Source organism: Narcine bancroftii, chromosome 1 (genome assembly GCF_036971445.1).
Source record: "Narcine bancroftii isolate sNarBan1 chromosome 1, sNarBan1.hap1, whole genome shotgun sequence".
NCBI lineage: Eukaryota > Metazoa > Chordata > Chondrichthyes > Torpediniformes > Narcinidae > Narcine > Narcine bancroftii.
This window is the reverse complement of record NC_091469.1, coordinates 12,349,612-12,373,111: the sequence shown is the minus strand read 5'-3', so window position 1 is coordinate 12,373,111 and position 23,500 is coordinate 12,349,612. Positions and strand designations below refer to the sequence as shown.

General features: G+C 44.7%; 1 protein-coding gene across 1 annotated transcript in view; it reads left to right on the top strand.

The window, feature by feature from the left end:
* The first annotated feature begins 18,638 nt into the window (after positions 1-18,638).
* The window catches only part of LOC138755216 (endoplasmic reticulum metallopeptidase 1), a 95,062-nt gene continuing 90,200 nt past the window's right edge, over positions 18,639-23,500 (top strand). Inside the window, exon 1 of the mRNA XM_069920805.1 lies at positions 18,639-19,008. Within this exon, the coding sequence (XP_069776906.1) occupies positions 18,710-19,008 (299 nt within the window). The 5' untranslated portion in view covers positions 18,639-18,709. The remainder of the gene's footprint in view (positions 19,009-23,500) is intronic.

Below are 23,500 nucleotides of genomic sequence, written 5' to 3'. Positions count from 1 at the left end.
TTATGAATATGTCAGCTTATCAGGTTGTTTACGAATTCTGGTGCTTCTTCTCAAATCAGGTGGCTCCTTTGCAACCTTGGGAACTGGTACAGTTCCTGGGTCTGTAGTGTGGGAAGGACTGACTTCTGGACCCGCTCCAGAATCGCCAGCGTGAGGCAGTGGAGCCTCAGCATGGCCATCTGAAAGCTTACTAGGGGTCACAGGCTTGTGGGGGGGGGGGTGAACCCAATCTCTCAGGCTCACTCTGAGTAGGCATGTGAGGAAGGGGCAAACCAGACTAAGCCAGATCTCTTAGGGGTACAGTGTCAGTACACGTGTCTGGGAATTTAGCATGAGCATAGTTGGGGTTGGTATGCAGTAGCTGAACTGGTTGGACTAGGGAGTCTGTTTTACGCGCCCAAGCGTGGCTCTTCAGCAGCATGATTCCAGGCTCAGATAAACAGGCTGGCTAGTCCATCACAGTTTTTGATTTCCTAGGAAAGGCAAACATACGTTCATGAGGTGTTTGATTTGTTGCAGGACACAATAATAACCGAATAGAATGTAGCGCCTCAGGCAACACCTGCCACCGGGTAACAGGGTAACCATGTGTTTTTAAAGCAAGATTAACACTCTTCCAGACTGTAGTATTAGCCCTTTCGACCTGCCCATTGCCCCACGTGTTGTAGCTCGTGGCAATCCCCTTTCGCAGCAGGGCTCGCCGCAGTTCAGCGCTAATGAATGCTGAGCCCCTATCGGTATGAATGTAATTGAGAAAACCAAAAATGCTGAAAATTCTGTCAAGTGACTTAATGACAGATGCTGACAAGACATCAGGGCAGGGTATCGCAAAGGGAAACCTGGAATATTCGTCAATTAAAATAAGGAAATATACATTTTTGTTGTTGGAAGGTAACGGCCCTTTAAAATCTAAGCTAATCCTCTCAAAAGGTCGGGTTGCCTTGATGAGAGTGGTCTCCAAAGCTTTGAAGTATTGCAGTTTACATTCTGCACAAACAGGACAGCTTTTAGTCAGTTTCCTGACTTCTTCCAGAGAGTAAGGAAGGTTGTTATCCCGTATGTAGTGGAAGAATCTCATGACCCCTGGGTGGCACAGTCTGCTATGGATCTCTTTTAGCCCAGAATGGGTAGCTCTGTCGCATTGAACACACATTTGCCCTCATTAAATGTAAGGTTGAGTTCTTTAGCTGTTGCTAAAAATTTCCTTAAGTTGTTGTCGTGCTCAGCTTGTGTTTTCCCACAGATAGTGATATTATCCAGATAGGGAAATGTACCCTGTAACTCATACGTCCTAACAATCTTATCCATTTCCCTCTGAAACACGGAAACACCGTTAGTGACCCCAAAAGGTACCCTTTTAAACTGGTATAACCCCCCATCAGCCTCGAAAGCCGTATGGGGTCGTTCCCTTTTCTTAATGGGGATTTGGTGATAAGCTGCTTTGAGGTCGATAGTGGAGTACTCTTTGTATTGCGCTATCTGATTAATCATTTCATTGTTGCGTGGCAGGGGGTAGGCATTCAGGTTAGTGTAACGGTTGATTGTTTGGCTATAGTTAATAGCCAGTCATCTCTTAGTGTGATATTTCACGACTACCACTTGGGCCCGCCACGGACTCTTACTAGGTTTAATTACTCCCTCTTTAAGCTGTCTCTGGGTCGGGTCTCTGTTTTGATAAACATGATCCTCTTTGCTGTAAGAACGGCTCTTAGTGGCAATCCGCTGACACTCAGGGGATAAATCACTGAAAACGGAAGGAGCTTTGATCTTTAATGCGGACAGATCACAGTAACTAGCGCAGGGGATGGTAAGTGTGGGTAGTGGCCCACCGAAATTTAACACTACACTGTTCATCTGAGATTGAATATCTAACCCCAGTAACACAGGGGTGCAGAACTCTGGCATAATACAGTTTTTGTAAGTTCACTACAAGCTATCGATATCTTTCGATTCGCTGGTTATCTCCGCAAATTTAAGGCTCTGGCAGCTTTCTTGTGGATGTACCTGTCAGTACTCCCCGAGTCTATTAGATAATTAAGAGTCTCACCATTCACCTCCCCTTCATAGTCGACCGTTCCAATCTGTAACATCCCCCAAGCTTTACAGTCAATTGAGCTATCATAGGGGACCTCACCTCGCCATCACTTGAAGTCGATTCAGCCTGCTCGTCTGACGATTCCCCCTTTTCACAGTTGTCTTCCATTCCTGCAGCTCCAGGACGCATTTTCTTGGTGCTTCTCTTCTTCTTATCAATGGGAATACTTTTCGCCTTACACGCTTCAGCAAAGTGGCTGAGTTTCCCACAATAGCTGCAGGTAGCAAATTGAGCCAGGCACTTCTGATTGGGGTGCCAGCTCTTATCACAGAAGTAGCATTTTTCAGGAGTTCACACTTTTCTTTCCTTCGGGGTTCCAGCTCTCCTGGACGTTTTCTTTTCAGTTTCTAGCATTTCACTGGACCACATGGCACTTCTCAGTGTTTTGGCTAGAGTGACTGCCCGTCGTAGGTTAAGGGCTCTGTCTCCAGCAGCCTCTGTCGGGTGTGACTGGAGTCAATCCAGTTGACAAAAGCATCCAGCTTCAAGGCATTGTGGTGTTGTTGCACATCGACTGCCCTGACATCACATTCGTTTGCCAACGAGTTGAGGGCCAGTGCATAGGCAGCATCACTTTCCCTGGGTTTCTGGTGTCTAGTCAGCAACTGGTTTTGAGCAAGCACCACATTCCGTGGCGCTGCACAGTAAGCAGTCAGACGTTCCCGGGCTATAGCCAGAGTGGTAGCTCCTTGCGTTACGGTGAAGGGGCCTCACCCAGCAGTGAGTTCAGGTGGCCCCACTGTATCGCCTCATCGACCACATTGTTTTGAGCCATGTAGTAATCGAAACATGCAATGATTGTCCCGTAAAGATTGAAAGAGCGCATCAAGCTCTTGGACCCAAACCATCTCCAACTCAAAATCTATGATCTATACTAATTAAATTTCTTTCGTTCCAAGACAAAGAGAAGATTTTATCTTTGGTAGCAGCAAAGGTGAGATTAATGGGAAGCCCTTTTGAGTATGAAGGTGCCAAAGTTTTATTTTGAAGTGCAAATTTATTAAAAAGAAGAGAATTCAATCCTTTTAAGAAGATTTTATTGGAGAAAGTATACAAGTATACAAGTTTGTCCTGCGTCATCCAGTGACTTTGAAGATCTTCATACTGGGAGAAGGAAACAAGTTCTTTTCAAGCTTTGTGAAAGCTGAGGAATTTGCACAAAATCTTCCAATTGTTCGGAGGGAGTGAAGAATGTGAATGTTTTAATTTTCCTTTTGGCCGTTTTTTTTACTATGAGATGTAAATTAAGAATTCTTATACTGACCATTTTTCTCTCTTTTTTTACTGCTTAAAGAAATCTCTTGGTGCCTGCTACATTGACCACCGCCAGTGGGCTAATATCGCCTCCAACCGTGCATCTTGGCGCCTCACAGTTCAGCGGGCAGAGCCCACCTCACTGACAAAAGACAAAGGAGGAAAAACCCAACACCCAACCCCAACCAACCAATTTTCCCTTGCAACCGCCGCAACCGTGCCTGCCTGTCCCGCATCGGACTTGTCAGTCACCAATGAGCCTGCAGCAGACGTGGACATTTACCCCCTCCATAAATCTTCGTCCGCGAAGCTAAGCCAAAGAACGTCTAACTTATAGATTCTCAAGGTGGGCCAAGCCAAAGAAGATTGTTTTCTTGGTGTATTATATGAGATTTTTTCTTTAATTAAATTTAGATTTAAGATTTAAAAGATTTAAAGAAAAAATACCAGAGAGTTTGGGGAGGGAAGGTGGTTCTAACTTCTATTGTATCATGTGGGTAGTGGTGACTCTGGTTACGGCCCAGAAAATAGAGGGAAGGTGGTGTTGGATTATATTATTACAACACCTATGGAGGGGGGATTTTCTTGGCTTATATATAGTTACATGCTTTGTTATAAATATATTTTGAAAATATTTTTCTTTCTTTTTAATCTGGATTGCCAGAAGAGATTTATTGGAGGAAGATTTACAGAGCAGGGAAATAGTGATTTACAGGAAGAAATAGTGAATTAGCAGGATGAGTAATACAGTTAAATTTGTAAATTATAATGTTAATGGATTAAATAGGCACGTGAAGAGAAAAAGACTATTAACATACCTTAAAAAGATGGGTGTAGATAGAGCTTTTTTTTTGCAAAAAAACTCATTTAACTGGAAAAGAACATTCAAAGTTAAAGTGAGATTGGATTAGCTGTGTAGTTGCTTCTTTTAATTCTAAGGCAAGAGGTGTGGCTATCTTGCTTAAAAAGAATATTTTAATTAAAATACAAAATACGATGAGATATCCTGCTGGAAGATATGTGATGGTACACTGTCAAATATTTTCAGAATTATAGATGTTTCTTAATCTGTATGCACCAAATATAGATGATGAGAGATTTATTCAAGATACTTTTTTTTAAAATCTAGCAGAAGCCCATGATAATATTTTAATAGGAGAAGATTTTAACTTTTGTTTGGACCCAATTTTAGATAAAACTAGAAGAGGAGCAGTAAGAACCAAAGCAGGAAAAGCAGCTCTGGTTTTAATGAGAGATTTGAATTTGATAGGTGCTTGGAGAAAAGTTCATCCCAGAGAAAGAGGCAACTCTTTTTATTTGAATAGATTTGACTCTTACTCTACATTTGACTCATTTTTAATATCTGCACAAATACAAGGGAGGATACTGAATGCTGAATATAAAACGAGGATGTTATCAGACCAGTCGCCTTTGTTAATGATTATAATACTGCCAGACAAGGAAAAATTGGTATCAAGATGGAGATTGAACTCAACATTATTAAAAAGGAAAGATTTTTTGATTTAATTAGAAAGTCAGTTATTTTGTGATACAAATCTGAACTTGGTGAATGATAAATTTGCAATATGGGATGCCTTGAAAGCTTATCTGAGAGGGAATATTATAAGTTTCACTACAAAATTTATGAAGGAATATATGAAAGAAGTTGATCAGTTGGAGCAAGAAATAAAATTATTGGGAAAAGATCTTCGGAAGCGAGGCTTGGAAGATAAACACAGGCAATTGATTAATAAAAAACTTCAATGCACAAGACTGCAGAGAGTTTTGAACTCAGCACTTGCCATCATGGGTATCAGTCTTCATTCCATGAAGGACATCAGGAAGAGATGGTGTCTCGAGAAAGCATGTTGATATGAGAATGGTGTGTTGATTTATAATGATTGGCCACTGGGAGGCCCTTGTTACTGCAGTGGACAGAGCAAATGTGCTCAATGAAGCGATCTCCAAGTCTGTGTCCAGTCTCACCGATGTACAGCAGGGCTCATTGGGAGCATAGATGAAGTAGATGGCTCCTGCAGATTCACAAGCGAAGCGTTGCTTCACTTGGAAGGGCTGTTTGGTGCCCTGAATGGTGGTGAGGGAGGAGGTGTGGCTGCAAGTGTAGCACTTCCTGCAGTCACATGGGGCAATTAGTGGGAATTGATGAGTAGACAAGTGAGTTCCAAAGGGAAACGGTCCCTGCAGAGAGTGAAAGATATGTCTGGTGGTGGGATCACATTGTTGATGGCAGAAATTGTGGCGGATAATATATTGGATTCAGTGGCTGGTAGCATGGTGGTAAGTACAAGGGGAATTCTGTCCTCGTTGCATCTTGGGGCTGAGGGGGCCAGGACAGATATACAGGAAATAGAGGAGATATGGGTAAGGGCTAAGTTGATGGTAGTGTAAGGGAAGCCACATATTTTGATAAAGGAGGACATCGCGAATATTCTGGAATGGAAGACTTCATCCTGGGAGAAGATTTTCATCTGTGTGTTATTTGGACCTGTGTTAATTTTATACCAGTATTTCCATTAATTTGTATAAAATGCAAGTTTTTTTTCAAGATTGCAGATTCCTTTAATGTCATGTACACAAAATTGATTTTCCTTTGTTTGTCCTGTAAAAGCACATAGAAGTGCCAATAGTCCTACCCTGCAATCAAGATGATAAATAGAAGCAAAAGAGAATCCCTTCAGAGACTTCGAGTGTCCAAGGATCCTGCAACTTCCAATGCCGCTGCCTCCTGTGCCTCCAACCTTTGTAGTCGCATGGCCTCCTGTCCATTCCAGCTTTGAACCTAAGCTCCAGGCATGAGTCTCTTTCCTCAGCCCTTGATTCCAAACACCCTGATACTATCAGGGAGATGTTCACCTTCTCCCCCCCACCCCCCCCCCACCCACCGAGGCCCTTCAGGAGCCCTGCTCTCCATCAGTATCCTCACAGATCCTGTCCTGGATCTTTGGTTCCCACCAACAGCTTGGCAGTTGAAGACTGAGCAAGTGTCTAGGACAGGGGTCTGCAACCCACTGCTCAAGAGCTGCATGCGGCTCTTTCATCCCTCTGCTGTGGCTCCCTGTGGCTTTGAAAAAATAACGTGAATACAGTAAATGGCTATTTCATTTAAATTATTTTTTTATTTAGTTCATTTTATCAATGTAATAATTATTATTTTGGAGATTAAGGTGATCTTACAACATTAAAATAAAACGTGCTGTAATATTTCGTCGATCAAAATTTGTGTTACAGCACCATAGTGGTTGATACTACGGTATGCGTCACCTGTCGCCACACAGCAAGTGACTTGTTTTGAACTTCTGACCCCCGGAAAGCTAACCATGGATAAATCCAAAAAAAGAAAAGTTTCTGATGAAAATACAACATTTAATGCTTGATGGACAGATTCATTTGGTTTACCTGGATGTTTAATATGTGGTGAGAAATTAGCAAACAACAAAAAATCAAATGTTGAAAGACATTTCCAGAATAAACACACAGCTTTTGCTGAAAAATACCCATCTGAAGATGAAATAAAAAGAGCAGTTTCAGAATTGCTGCAGAAAGCTGACCAGAGTAAAAATACTTTGAAGTGGATTAAATCTACAAATTCAAGTACTTCTGCTCATTTTATGGCAGCTCGGGAGATAGCCAGGCACGGGAAGCCATTCACAGATGGGGAATATATAAAAGAATCATTTATCAAGATATCTGAACATCTATTCTTGGACTTCAAATAGAAGAATGAAATTGTTCAGAAAATCAGAGATATGCCACTCTCTGCAAAGACTATCAAGGACAGGACCATAAAAATGGCAGTAAATATCACCAGTCAACTAATTAGGGACATTCATTTGATTCCAGCGTACTCAATCGCCTGTGACGAAACAAAAGATGTAAGTGATATTCAGCAAATAGCGCTATTATGCAGATATGTGAATTTTATTGGGCCACAGGAAGAAATCATTGAGTTGATACTACTTAAGGGCCAAACACGGGGGGGAGGACATTTGAGTGGTTGTGTTAGATTGTTGAAAGACCAAAGAAATAAACATCACCCACTTGGTGTCAGTGGCTGCCAATGGGGCATCGAGTATGACAGGAGCTTAGAAGGGGTTTGTGACTTTACTGCAGAAGTCGTAAGATAGAAAACTAGTGATGTTTCACTGCATTCTGCATCAAGAGGCATTGTGCACTCAAATGTTTCCTCCGGAATGCACAGAAGTGATGAATCTTGTCATACAGATAGTGAACAAAATAATGGCAAAAAGATTAAACCACCGCCAGTTCCGTTCATTATTGGAAAAAGTTGAAAGCACATACTCTGATCTCCTGCTCCACACAAAGTCTGGTGGCTGTCCAAAGGGGAGGTGCTGAAGTGGTTTGCTGTGTATCTGGAGCTTGTAAAAACTTTCCTGGAAAGCAAAGGGCTCACCTTTCCGGAGCTAAAACAGCCAGGTTGTCTGAAAAAGCTGCACTTCATGGTGGATATGACAGTGCACCTTAACATGCTGGACAGAAATCTTCAGGGGAAAGGAGGCACAGCCCTGCAGATGCTGGAGGAGGTTTTGGCGTTTGAGTGCAAGATGACAGCGTTTGCTAGAGATGTACAGAGAGGTACGCTGTCTCACTTCCCTCCTTGAGAGAGTTCAAAGAAACACACAATCAGATCAATTACAAGCATATACAGCATGCAATCATTGCAATGCAAACTGCATTTGGGGAAAGATTCAGTGAGTTCAGAGAGGTAAAAAACATTTTTTTCCTTCCCTGTCACTCCCCTAAACATCGAATTATCCCTGTTGAATATGACTGCATTTACAGATGTCAGTCAACCTGATCTTGAAATTGAACTGGCCGATATAGCTGTCAAAGACTTATGGGTGTCTAAGTTCAGAAGCTTGACACTTGATCTGAAAGATGTTGCTTGTCAGAAGGCCATTCTTGCTCAGAAGCACAAATGGAGTGAAATTGAAAATCTCCCCAAACTGGACAAACTTGTGTTCGAAAAATGGAATTCAATTCCCGACACTTATATGAACATGAAAAAATATGCATTCAGAGTCCTGTCGATCTTTGGATCCACATACTTATGCGAGCAGGTTTTATCCAGCATGAACTACAAAGAGCAAACATCGCTTGCACCTCACGGATGACAGCATGTAATCCTGCGTGAAGATCAAAATGATGTCTTACAGCCTTGATATTGATCAGCTGTGCAGTGAGGTTCAGGAGCAGAAGTCACATTAACCAGGTGAAAGAAATCATTTAATGAGTTACTACTTTGCAAATATATATTTTTATTTTGGACCCTGAACTGATGTAGTTTTGTTTTATATTTAGGTTGGCGGTTGACTGCTGTTGCTACGTGACTGAGGAAACCTTCAGAATAAAATACAAACTGGCATTTTTTTGTTTGCTCTTTTTAATTAAAGCAAATATTTCTTTTTTTTTAAATTTGCAAATAAGGGATGGACACAAACAGGCCTGCATTGTGTATTTTATTTAAAACTTATACGTGCCCGTGTCTTTTTTTAAGAGTTCAAAAGAATTTGTTGTTTTGCTTTGTTACAAATAGAAATAAAATGTCAGCCGTTTTCTGTTTGCAGTTCCTTTATTTCATAAATGTAACAAATTATAATCTTTATATGCATAGCATGTGTAATGAAACTATATATGTGGTGTTTTCTTCATTTTAGGGATCAAACTGGTTTTGCGGCTCCAGATGGGTTTTATTTGGTGGGAAACAGGCCCAGCTCTTTTAATGCTGAAGGTTGCTGACCCTTGGTCTCGGACAATTAATGCAGTCAGGAAAAACTCAACAGTTACATATAAACCCCAGGACATTAATGAAGAATTTTCTACATTTTATCAGGATTTTTATACTTCTGGTGGGCTGGGGGGACTCAGGATAATGAACGGATTGAATATTTTTTGGCTAATTTAAATTTACCTTCTTTAAATTAAAAAGGATGTTAAGGAATTAGATGGTCCATTTACTGATTTTGAGCTTAAGGAGGTATTGCAGTCTATGTCCAGTGGGAAATCTCCAGGAGAAGATGGAGTTTTATAAAGAATTTCATGATTTATTATTTCCAGTATTTACAGAAGTGCTTAAGCAAATGACAGAAATGGGTTTATTTCCAGAATAGTTTTCAAGGGCGTTAATAACAGGTATTCCAAAGAAGGACAGAGAACCATTAAAAGTGGCTTCATATAGACCAATATCTTTATTGAATGTTGATTACAAAATTGTGGCAAAGATATTAGCAAATAGATTGGATAATTTCTTACCACAATTAGTACATGTAGATCAAGCGGGTTTTATTAAGAATAGATCTTCAGCTGATAATATTACTAAATTATTACAATAATTAACGCATCAAGACCGAATGTTCATCTTCTGAAGCAGAATCCCTCTGTGGTGCACAATAAGGCATGCATCTACCCTCAAGAGAAGGTACAGGAACACCAACGTCAGAACTACCAGGCTGGGGAAATAGGCTCTGAGATTGATGCACAGTACCCTGTCACTCAGTAAATAATTCCATATATTTATTTATTTATAATTATATTTTTATACACATATGTGTGTGTGCATGTGTGTGTGATTAATATATGCTAGATATTCTAGATATTGTTTTTATATGCATATGTGTACATTGTGGTCTGGAGAAATGCTGTTTTGTCAGGTTGTATATGTACAGTTAAATGATAATAAACTTGAACTACTTCTCCCAAAATATTTATCGAGCTCTATAACCAGTAGCCTGGTGGGAGAGGATGGAACAGTAACATCCTTGGAGCCAAACATGTTCAGGATATGCTGATCCCTTTTCTGCTGGTCTCTGAAACCTAAAGGCCAAGGGCAACATGACTGCCCTGAACTTCCTATTTGTGGCTGAGGTTTCAGATGACACCAAGGAATGCTGATCTGGTCATATGGCCACATCTCATGTACCAATTGTAAAACATTTCAAAGGCCACAGCTTTTAACTTGAACAAGTTTCATTTATGATAGGATTGTGGACTTTAGCATAACTTTGGGTGATGGTAGTTTGAAGGTGCCCAGGACAATTGTTTATATTTTTTAAATAGAGAAGAACAATCAATTGCTTTCATGTTGCAGTGATTACCAGGAATTTAATAAACATATTGAATTCAAATCTGAGACCGGGTCTTGAATTTGTGACTGAAATATGCTTTCAAAACTGCTTTCAGACTTTTTTATGAAAAATAGTTTTATAACTATGGCCCTTCATACAGAAATATTTTTTAAATCTAATCTTAGTATGACTATGACTGAATTATACAATGCACATTCCATTGGCAAAAACATCAGATTTTATACAAGCAGGCATGAAATACAGAGCAGTGACTTATGAAGACACATTTTACTTTGACACCTTCTCTCGAACCATAGAAGAATGTGGAGGAGAGAGAGATCACACGGGCCTGTGTTCTAGTCTAATGTCTTCATTTGATGAAGATGAGGTGTGGAGTTATTTTTGCATGTCTTGGGCCACTTTTGACTTTGTTTTGGTACTCATTGAGCCTCACCTGAGGTGGAAGACAACAAACTGGCAACAGCCTCTGGAACATTGGCTTAGACTTGCCGTTGCTTTGTGGTGGAATGTTACCCCATGTGAATATCAATCCATAAATTGTATTTTTGGTGTTGGTCTCACTACAGCATTTGTATTGGTACGCCAGGTTACTGGAGTATTGAGGAGGGCCTTTTCTAAACGTTTTATCGAACTGCCAAGTGGTGCGCATCTCCAGGAGACAATGGACGGATTTGCAGAATAGGGTATCTGATGTGTATTCATTGATGGCGCAGATATTCCCATCATTGTCCCCCAATACGACGTGCAAGCCTACTACAATTGGAAAGGGTGGTACTTGATTATTCTTCAACCTGTGGTTGACCACAACTACTGGTAAGGATCTTGGCCTGAGTTACAATTATATGTCTTTATCAGTGAACGTGTTTCATATGTTGATCTATACACTCATTCCTTTGTTGTTCCAGCTTCACAGATGAGTATGTAGGTTGGCTTGGCCGCACGCATGATGCTTGAGTTTAGCCAATTTACCCATCTACAGAAAGGCTGAAGATCAAGGTGGGTACCTCTTCCCATGTGAAGTAAGTTTATATACCCCAGTACAAACCAATGCCAGTCTATGTTGCGCCCTAGGCAAGGCCAACTACTTGCACCCCACAATACCTCCCCAAAATTGCCAACGTCAATTTTCAAGAACAGATGTTTTGTAGAAAAAAATGAAAAGCACAAAACTTGAAACTGCTAAATTTATTTTAAATTGCAAGAATAAGTAATACATCAATCTTTGATTATCTTTCTCAAATACAAAATAAAATATTTTGGCACACAAATCATTTTGAACTAAGTTGAACTCGGTAAATGCATACCTCCACCAAGGGCCACACCACATTAAAACCTTTTATTTCACACAGCTTTAAGTGTATATAGTATACCTTTTAAGGTTACTTGTTGTAACCAACTCACCATGTTTGGACAATATTTTGCTTACAGTCAGACAGAGAAACAAACAAAGAACAGACAAACAGAGTTAAAAATGCAACCTCCTTGATGGAGGTAATAATCTTGTAAATTGTGCTGGTAAAATTTAAGTCTTATAAAAGATTCAATTTCAGTCACATCAGAATCTCACTTTGCCAGCCTTTTCCTTTGCAAATTTGTCACTAATTCAATCAGTTCAAGTGCTGATGCCTGGTCATGTTCAATTGATAGAGTTGCCAAGCCATCTATTCTCTGTTGCAACATTGTTGAGTGTATTTAAGTTTTTATAAATTCGTGCTTTAAGAAACTACGTTCACCATTTGCCGTTGATACTGAAAGGGTGAGAAGGATTCTTAGAGCAACGGAAACATTGGGCACATTATATCTGTGTTTCCATTGTTCATTAATGATATGACTCTCCCATCTTGTTTCACTCAGTGGCTTAACAGTTATGCCTAAGTTAGAATTTCCCAACACTGAGTCGATGCAGAGAAATAATTATAGATCTGTTGAACCAAACTGAAGAAACTAGTTGCTTCCTCCAACACCTAGTAGCATCATTAACTATCAAGTTTAAAGAGTGTGCATTGCAGGACACAAAAAAGGCATGTGGATTTTATGTCCAGGACTCTCTTTTGTACGCCATTTTCTTGTTACTCCCATTAACATAACCTTGATCACGTAGATTCTCAATTAGTAATCCCATTTGCTTCAGTTGTCCAAGAAGAGTTTCTGTCATAAAGGCACCTGTAGTCTTCTTAAATGTAGTAAATCCCCAAAAATGTTCTCATTTGATAACTTCAGGCTCATATATCTTATTATCTGATGGTTTGATTACATCAACAAAATGTACAATCATTGTCGTTTGCTCAATATAATTAACATTAGGTGTGCAATTCAGAATAATTGAATAGTATTTGGCTGAGTTTGTATGTGTTAAAATTTGCTGCTTTATAGCACCTGCTAGAAGCTGATATGCTCGTTTTGGATATCTTTTCTGAGGTAATGAACCATTATTTCTTGATCTTTAACTCTGCGCAAATATTCATTCATGATAGGATCAAAGAGGTCCAGATATTCTTGAAGCTTTAAAAAAAAATCCATTGTTAGCTTTGTACAACTTTCAATTTGTACCATGGAATGACAAGTTTTGCATACCAAGGACTCTGACCAAATCAATCAAGCATTGCAAGATTTGTCGCCAATATTATTCTTCTTAACTAACAAAAAAAAAAGAGCTTCACTCACCCTCACATTTCTATGCCATCGCCACGTTGTACAATGCTCTAATGATCCGAATTCAGGGCCTTAACTAGCACGCATGCACCAACTAAACTATCATATGCGAACCCACCATGTATGTGCCAATCAACCCCAGAATGCCAATCTACTGCATATGTGCCAGCTGGCACTCGATGTTCAAAAGTGTTAAGGCACAGATTGGAGTGGATTAATTTTACATTACTCCAGCAAATGGAGGTGGGACATGGACTAGATGACTCGTACGCTTCATCCAGATGAAGGTGATATTGTAATGTAGTGGGGAATAGTAATGATGACTCTGGGATGGAGGACTGCTGTAATGGGGTGCAAGAGTTTGGAGGTGTGGAAACGGAGAAGGGCACTGCTGTACAGGGGCAGCCATTAGTGAAATCAAGTCATGTAGATAGAAGTGAGGCATGATCCTCATCTCCTGCTGTGCCATATTCTCCGCCTCCTGAACTTCTCTCCGCATCCGCTCCTCAAGTTCTCTCCGCCCTTCTAGACAACGCCATTCCCTCTCTGCCTCCTCATTGTTCATTGAAAGCAGCAGATACCTTCTTTCCTTGGAGATGACCTGCGCCTTAGTTAGTTTCTGCTTTTATTTTGCTTCATAGAGAACAACAGCACAAGCGAAATGAGTGAGATGGGAACTTATGGGAAAATACATTCACAAAGACACATGAGTATGATGGTAATTACGAACCAAAATATATTTTTATCTGGCTGATCGTGAGACTCAGCTTGATCAATTCTAGTGGTGGCGTCTGTCTCCAGGCCGCTAAAATCTCCTGCTTGAACACTGCTTCTGGTTGTGGAAGATGCAGCAAGAATGGGTTGGGGGTGTTTCATCTTGTATTCGTATGTTTGAGTTCTTAGACAAGACATGGATGAAGGAAAAGGTTCTTTACTTTAAAGTTGATATGAACAGCACATGGCATTGTGAGAAGCAGAGGTGCCTTCACAGATTTCACTCGAGACAAAAATTGAGAACAGAGAACATTTATTTTACAACAATGCAAAGGTGGGTGCTTTCCCTTACCCTGGGAATACACACACATACTGGAGCTTACCCAACTTTTTATACATTCCATTTCAGTACAGAGGTACCTCCCCCCTTAACACTCTTCTGCCTCCTGGATTGGTTTAGCATTAGCTAATTCTGCCCTACCTGTCTTCTAACTTCTTATCAGTTTATGTGCCTTTCTGCAAACTTGTTTACCAGGAAGTGTCATGTCTTTGTTCTTATTCATTAATCAACCCCCAGGACTTGTTAAATCTATCTACTTGCTGTAAGACCCCTATTCTATTATACTTGCTTAACCCTTCCTCACATTCCATTCTTACTTCACCATTATTTAACCCATCATCTTCTTTGGCTTGGCTTCACGGACGAAGATTTATGGAGGGGGTAAATGTCCACGTCAGCTGCAGGTTCGTTTGTGGCTGACAAGTCCATGCAGGACAGGCAGACACGGTTGCAGCGGTTGCAGGGGAAAATTGGTTGGTTGGGTTTGGGTGTTGGGTTTTTCCTCCTTTGTCTTTTGTCAGTGAGGTGGGCTCTGCGGTCTTCTTCAAAGGCGGTTGCTGCCCGCCAAACTGTGAGGCGCCAAGATGCAAGGTTTGAGGCGATATCAGCCCACTGGCGGTGGTCAATGTGGCAGGCACCAAGAGATTTCTTTAGGCAGTCCTTGTACCTTTTCTTTGGTGCACCTCTGTCACGGTGGCCAGTGGAGAGCTCGCCATATAACACGATCTTGGGAAGGCGATGGTCCTCCATTCTGGAGACGTGACCCACCCAGCGCAGCTGGATCTTCAGCAGCGTGGACTCGATGCTGTCGACCACTGCCATCTCGAGTACTTCGCCGTTAGGGATGAAAGCGCTCCAATGAATGTTGAGGATGGAGCGGAGACAACACTGGTGGAAGCGTTCTAGGAGCTTTGTTGGGACCAAGGAAAACTGCCTCAGGACCTTCGTGATGCCACCATCATCACCCTGTACAAAAGCAAAGGCGAGAAATCAGACTGCTCAAACTACAGGGGAATCACGCTGCTCTCCATTGCAGGCAAAATCTTCGCTAGGATTCTCCTAAATAGAATAATACCTAGTGTCGCCGAGAATATTCTCCCAGAATCACAGTGCGGCTTTTGTGCAAACAGAGGAACTACTGACATGGTCTTTGCCCTCAGACAGCTCCAAGAAAAGTGTTAACCCATCATAATTCATTCCCAATTAGCACTTGCTTGACTCCCTCTATTCCATTTTCCCTTACAGCATGTTATGAGGCTGCAAGCCTCCATTACATATCTGCATACTGCAGTGCCCTGCTTGATGTCAGCCCCTGCTGGCAGCCAAGTATAATCAAACAGTCGTTTTCTTTGGCTTGGCTTCGCGGACAAAGATTTATGGAGGGGTAAAGTCCACGTCAGCTGCTGGCTCGTTTGTGGCTGATAAGTCCGATGCAGGACAGGCAGACACGGTTGCAGCGGTTGCAAGGGAAAATTGGTTGGTTGGGGTTGGGTGTTGGATTTTTCCTCCTTTGTCTTTTGACAGTGAGGTGGGCTCTGCGGTCTTCTTCAAAGGAGGTTGCTGCCCGCCGAACTGTGAGGCGCCAAGATGCACAGTTTGAGGCGATATCAGCCCACTGGCGGTGGTCAATGTGGCAGGCACCAAGAGCTTTCTTTAGGCAGTCCTTGTACCTCTTCTTTGGTGCACCTCTGTCTCGGTGGCCAGTGGAGAGCTCGCCATATAACACGATCTTGGGAAGGCGATGGTCCTCCATTCTGGAGACGTGACCTACCCAGCACAGTTGGATCTTCAGCAGCGTGGATTCGATGCTGTCGGCCTCTGCCATCTCGAGTACTTCGATGTTGGAGATGAAGTCGCTCCAATGAATGTTGAGGATGGAGCGGAGACAACGCTGGTGGAAGCGTTCTAGGAGCCGTAGGTGATGCCGGTAAAGGACCCATGATTCGGAGCCGAATAGGAGTGTGGGTATGACAATGGCTCTGTATGCGCTAATCTTTGTGAGGTTTTTCAGTTGGTTGTTTTTCCAGACTCTTTTGTGTAGTCTTCCAAAGGCGCTATTTGCCTTGGCGAGTCTGTTGTCTATCTCGTTGTCGATCCTTGCATCCGATGAAATGGTGCAGCTGAGATAGGTAAACTGGTTGACCGTTTTGAGTTTTGTGTGCCCGATGGAGATGTGGGGGGGCTGGTAGTCATGGTGGGGAGCTGGCTGATGGAGAACCTCAGTTTTCTTCAGGCTGACTTCCAGGCCAAACATTTTGGCAGTTTCCACAATACAGGACGTCAAGCGCTGAAGAGCTGGCTCTGAATGGGCAACTAAAGCGGCATCGTTTGCAAAGAGTAGTTCACGGACAAGTCGCTCTTGTGTCTTGGTGTGAGCTTGCAGGCGCCTCAGATTGAAGAGACTGCCATCCGTGTGGTACCGGATGTAAACAGCATCTTCATTGTTGAGGTCTTTCATGGCTTGTTTCAGCATCACGCTGAAGAAGATTGAAAAGAGGGTTGGTGCGAGAATGCAGTCTTGCTTCATGACATTGTTAATGGAGAAGGGTTCAGAGAGCTCATTGCTGTATCTGACCCGACCTTGTTGGTTTTCGTGCAGTTGGATAACCATGTTGAGGAACTTTGGGGGACATCTGAGGCACTCTAGTATTTGCCAAAGCCCTTTCCTACTCACGGTGTTGAAGGCTTTGGTGAGGTCAACAAAGGTGATATAGAGTCCTTTGTTTTGTTCTCTGCACTTTTCTTGAAGCTGTCTGAGGGCAAAGACCATGTCAGTAGTTCTTCTGTTTGTGCGAAAGCCGCACTGTGATTCTGGGAGAACAAACAGTAAGGCATTTCTAATTGTATGGCAATCACTATCATTATAGGGGTGGGGGGGGGAAGCTGGATCATCCATGATGCTCTGAAGTGTGATCAGGTTGGCAAAGTGGTTTGGGAGAGGCCAAATAGGACCAGTCCAGATGCGATCTGCCACACCTGCCATTGTGATCCACCACCTGATGAAATTTCTTGTGGAGGCTTTTCAATTTATTACAACCTGGGCTTTGCTCCATTCAAAGCCATGGTCCCTGAGTTGAGAGGCCAGGCTTTCAAAAATTGGACCATCCTTCACTGCGCTGATACCTGGTGATTTATTTTGTTCTGTGTCCTGAGTGTTAGGAACTCATGGACCTTGTTATCACTCCAGTTGGAAGACATGGTAAGAGCTGAATTAATCCTGAATGTATCCTGACTATTGCTGAGTTTGTTGCTGCCATTGATGTTAGGAGAAATTTCCCGCACCTGCGTTGCATGCAAAAAGACCCCATCAAGATGCCATTTTATCTTTCCACTTTGACCCAGCAACACGGGGTCACCGCTTTTAGACCGGCCTCGAATCAATAGCCTCTACCTCTGGCAGATTAAAGCCGGGTAATTCCTGACCCCCAAACCTGCCTACGATGAGTTCACACAGGTAGGTGAAGCGCTCAAAAGGCAGATAATACTCAGCTTTAATCGTCTGTATAAAAGGGGCATGTGAAAAGATCGATCTTGCGGAGTTTCAAGAGCTGCCGAACCTGCCTTTAGTTCAATTGCTGCAATGGATTCTCCATTGGGTTTTCCCAACAAAGAAAATTGCATTAACACAGAAGTTATTCGGATCCGAATCATGGGTCCTCTACCGGCACCACCTACGGCTCCTAGAACGCTTCCACCAGCGTTGTCTCCGCTCCATCCTCAACATCCATTGGAGCGCTCACACCCCTAACGTCGAGGTACTCGAGATGGCAGAAGTCGACAGCATCGAGTCCACGCTGCTGAAGATCCAGCTGCGCTGGATGGGTCACGTCTCCAGAATGGAGGACCATCGCCTTCCCAAGATCGTGTTATATGGCGAGCTCTCCACTGGCCACCGTGACAGAGGTGCACCAAAGAAAAGGTACAAGGACTGCCTAAAGAAATCTCTTGGTGCCTGCCACATTGACCACCGCCAGTGGGCTGATAACGCCTCAAACCGTGCATCTTGGCGCCTCACAGTTTGGTGGGCAGCAGCCTCCTTTGAAGAAGACCGCAGAGCCCACCTCACTGACAAAAGGCAAAGGAGGAAAAACCCAACACCCAATCCCAACCAACCAATTTTCCCTTGCAACCGCTGCAATCGTGTCTGCCTGTCCCGCATCGGACTGGTCAGCCACAAACGAGCCTGCAGCTGACGTGGACTTTTTACCCCCTCCATAAATCTTCGTCCGCGAAGCCAAGCCAAAGAAAGATTTGACTGTAAAATCTTAGCAACACTTTTTTGCCCTGAACCAAATAAAATTGCAATTTGCAAATAGTGTGGAATTCCAAGGAAGCAGAGCAATGACTTTCAGAAAGGGTAATTGTTTAATAGATTGGGTAATGTATACGTGCTTGTGCTTAAAAAATAAATCTTGATTTATTGGCCCAGAAGTGGGCGGGCGTTGAAGAGGCGGACGCCTTGACCGCGCATTAAGCTGCTGCTCTTCCTCCAAGCCGGGGTGAGGACAGGCCGCGCGGGCTCCGCTTCCAATGGCGGCGTTCGTCAGGGAGCGCGCAGAGCTCGAGCACGGCCTGGACCGAGACGTGCGGATCCGCGGGGCTCGCGACCGAGGGCTCGAGCCTTCGCCGGCGAAGCGGCAGAGCGGAGCGAGGAAGCAGCCGCAGTGGAGAGGCCTACACGGCGCGGCGGTGTCGGAGGCTGCCGCCTGGCTGCTGGTGGCCACCTACCTGCTGCTGCTCTGGGCTGCCGTCCACCTGTCGCTGAAACAGCTGGTGACCGGGTTGGGGTCCTCCACCGACGGGGACACGTTCATTGCACCCAGAGCAAGGTAACCCTCCCTCATGCACCCATTGTTCACTGTTTATGTTTGCACAGAGTGAGCCACAGCTGTGCTGTTGGTACCCGTTGCACATCGAGCCATGGATCTCATTGGGTCATAGGTAGCAGGTTGCTATTGAACGGTGAACCCCATTGGGTCATTGGTACCCGTTGGACATCGAGCCATGGATCTCATTGGGTCATAGGTAGCAGGTGGCTATTGAACGGTGAACCCCATTGGGTCATTGGTACCTGTTGGACATCGAGCCATGGATCTCATTGGGTCATAGGTAGCAGGTGGCTATTGAACGGTGAACCCCATTGGGTCATTGGTACCCGTTGGACATCGAGCCATGGATCTCATTGGGTCATAGGTAGCAGGTGGCTATTGAACGGTGAACCCCATTGGGTCATTGGTACCCGTTGGACATCGAGCCATGGATCTCATTGGGTCATAGGTAGCAGGTGGCTATTGAACGGTGAACCCCATTGGGTCATTGGTACCCGTTGGACATCGAGCCATGGATCTCATTGGGTCACAGGTAGCAGGTGGCTATTGAACGGTGAACCCCATTGGGTCATTGGTACCCGTTGGACATCGAGCCATGGATCTCATTGGGTCATAGGTAGCAGGTTGCTATTGAACGGTGAACCCCATTGGGTCATTGGTACCTGTTGGACATTGAGCCATGGATCTCATTGGGTCATAGGTAGCAGGTGGCTATTGAACGGTGAACCCCATTGGGTCATTGGTACCCGTTGGACATCGAGCCATGGATCTCATTGGGTCATAGGTAGCAGGTGGCTATTGAACGGTGAACCCCATTGGGTCATTGGTACCCGTTGGACATCGAGCCATGGATCTCATTGGGTCATAGGTAGCAGGTGGCTATTGAACGGTGAACCCCATTGGGTCATTGGTACCCGTTGGACATCGAGCCATGGATCTCATTGGGTCATAGGTAGCAGGTGGCTATTGAACGGTGAACCCCATTGGGTCATTGGTACCCGTTGGACATCGAGCCATGGATCTCATTGGGTCATAGGTAGCAGGTGGCTATTGAACGGTGAACCCCATTGGGTCATTGGTACCCGTTGGACATCGAGCCATGGATCTCATTGGGTCATAGGTAGCAGGTGGCTATTGAACGGTGAACCCCATTGGGTCATTGGTACCCGTTGGACATCGAGCCATGGATCTCATTGGGTCATAGGTAGCAGGTGGCTATTGAACGGTGAACCCCATTGGGTCATTGGTACCCGTTGGACATCGAGCCATGGATCTCATTGGGTCATAGGTAGCAGGTGGCTATTGAACGGTGAACCCCATTGGGTCATTGGTACCCGTTGGACATCGAGCCATGGATCTCATTGGGTCATAGGTAGCAGGTGGCTATTGAACGGTGAACCCCATTAGGTCATTGGTAGCCGTTGGACATCGAGCCATGGATCTCATTGGGTCATAGGTAGCAGGTGGCTATTGAACGGTGAACCCCATTGGGTCATTGGTACCCGTTGGACATCGAGCCATGGATCTCATTGGGTCACAGGTAGCAGGTGGCTATTGAACGGTGAACCCCATTGGGTCATTGGTACCCGTTGGACATCGAGCCATGGATCTCATTGGGTCACAGGTAGCAGGTGGCTATTGAACGGTGAACCCCATTGGGTCATTGGTACCCGTTGGACATCGAGCCATGGATCTCATTGGGTCATAGGTAGCAGGTGGCTATTGAACGGTGAACCCCATTGGGTCATTGGTACCCGTTGGACATCGAGCCATGGATCTCATTGGGTCATAGGTAGCAGGTGGCTATTGAACGGTGAACCCCATTGGGTCATTGGTACCCGTTGGACATCGAGCCATGGATCTCATTGGGTCATAGGTAGCAGGTGGCTATTGAACGGTGAACCCCATTGGGTCATTGGTACCCGTTGGACATCGAGCCATGGATCTCATTGGGTCACAGGTAGCAGGTTGCTATTGAACGGTGAACCCCATTGGGTCATTGGTACCTGTTGGACATTGAGCCATGGATCTCATTGGGTCATAGGTAGCAGGTGGCTATTGAACGGTGAACCCCATTGGGTCATTGGTACCCGTTGGACATCGAGCCATGGATCTCATTGGGTCATAGGTAGCAGGTGGCTATTGAACGGTGAACCCCATTGGGTCATTGGTACCCGTTGGACATCGAGCCATGGATCTCATTGGGTCATAGGTAGCTGGTGGCTATTGAACGGTGAACCCCATTGGGTCATTGGTACCCGTTGGACATCGAGCCATGGATCTCATTGGGTCATAGGTAGCAGGTGGCTATTGAACGGTGAACCCCATTGGGTCATTGGTACCCGTTGGACATCGAGCCATGGATCTCATTGGGTCATAGGTAGCAGGTGGCTATTGAACGGTGAACCCCATTGGGTCATTGGTACCCGTTGGACATCGAGCCATGGATCTCATTGGGTTATAGGTAGCAGGTGGCTATTGAACGGTGAACCCCATTGGGTCATTGGTACCCGTTGGACATCGAGCCATGGATCTCATTGGGTCATAGGTAGCAGGTGGCTATTGAACGGTGAACCCCATTGGGTCATTGGTACCCGTTGGACATCGAGCCATGGATCTCATTGGGTCATAGGTAGCAGGTGGCTATTGAACGGTGAACCCCATTGGGTCATTGGTACCCGTTGGACATCGAGCCATGGATCTCATTGGGTCATAGGTAGCAGGTGGCTATTGAACGGTGAACCCCATTGGGTCATTGGTACCCGTTGGACATCGAGCCATGGATCTCATTGGGTCACAGGTAGCAGGTGGCTGTTGAACGGTGAACCCCATTGGGTCATTGGTACCCGTTGGACATCGAGCCATGGATCTCATTGGGTCATAGGTAGCAGGTGGCGGCTATTGAACAGTGAACCCCATTGGGTCATTGGTACCCGTTGGACATCGAGCCATGGATCTCATTGGGTCATAGGTAGCAGGTGGCTATTGAACGGTGAACCCCATTGGGTCATTGGTACCCGTTGGACATCGAGCCATGGATCTCATTGGGTCATAGGTAGCAGGTGGCTATTGAACGGTGAACCCCATTGGGTCATTGGTACCCGTTGGACATCGAGCCATGGATCTCATTGGGTCACAGGTAGCAGGTGGCTATTGAACGGTGAACCCCATTGGGTCATTGGTACCCGTTGGACATCGAGCCATGGATCTCATTGGGTCATAGGTAGCAGGTTGCTATTGAACGGTGAACCCCATTGGGTCATTGGTACCTGTTGGACATTGAGCCATGGATCTCATTGGATCACAGGTAGCAGGTGGATATTGAACGGTGAACCCCATTGGGTCATTGGTACCCGTTGGACATCGTGCCATGGATCTCATTGGGTCATAGGTAGCAGGTGGCGGCTATTGAACGGTGAACCCCATTGGGTCATTGGTACCCGTTGGACATCGAGCCATGGATCTCATTGGGTCATAGGTAGCAGGTGGCTATTGAACGGTGAACCCCATTGGGTCATTGGTACCCGTTGGACATCGAGCCATGGATCTCATTGGGTCATAGGTAGCAGGTGGCTATTGAACGGTGAACCCCATTGGGTCATTGGTACCCGTTGGACATCGAGCCATGGATCTCATTGGGTCATAGGTAGCAGGTGGCTATTGAACGGTGAACCCCATTGGGTCATTGGTACCCGTTGGACATCGAGCCATGGATCTCATTGGGTCATAGGTAGGAGGTTGCTATTGAACGGTGAACCCCATTGGGTCATTGGTACCCGTTGGACATCGAGCCATGGATCTCATTGGGTCATAGGTAGCAGGTGGCTATTGAACGGTGAACCCCATTGGGTCATTGGTACCCGTTGGACATCGAGCCATGGATCTCATTGGGTCATAGGTAGCAGGTGGCTATTGAACGGTGAACCCCATTGGGTCATTGGTACCCGTTGGACATCGAGCCATGGATCTCATTGGGTCATAGGTAGCAGGTGGCTATTGAACGGTGAACCCCATTGGGTCATTAGTACCCGTTGGACATCGAGCCATGGATCTCATTGGGTCATAGGTAGCAGGTGGCTATTGAACGGTGAACCCCATTGGGTCATTGGTACCCGTTGGACATCGAGCCATGGATCTCATTGGGTCATAGGTAGCAGGTGGCTATTGAACGGTGAACCCCATTGGGTCATTGGTACCCGTTGGACATCGAGCCATGGATCTCATTGGGTCATAGGTAGCAGGTGGCTATTGAACGGTGAACCCCATTGGGTCATTGGTACCCGTTGGACATCGAGCCATGGATCTCATTGGGTCATAGGTAGCAGGTGGCTATTGAACGGTGAACCCCATTGGGTCATTGGTACCCGTTGGACATCGAGCCATGGATCTCATTGGGTCATAGGTAGCAGGTGGCTATTGAACGGTGAACCCCATTGGGTCATTGGTACCCGTTGGACATCGAGCCATGGATCTCATTGGGTCATAGGTAGCA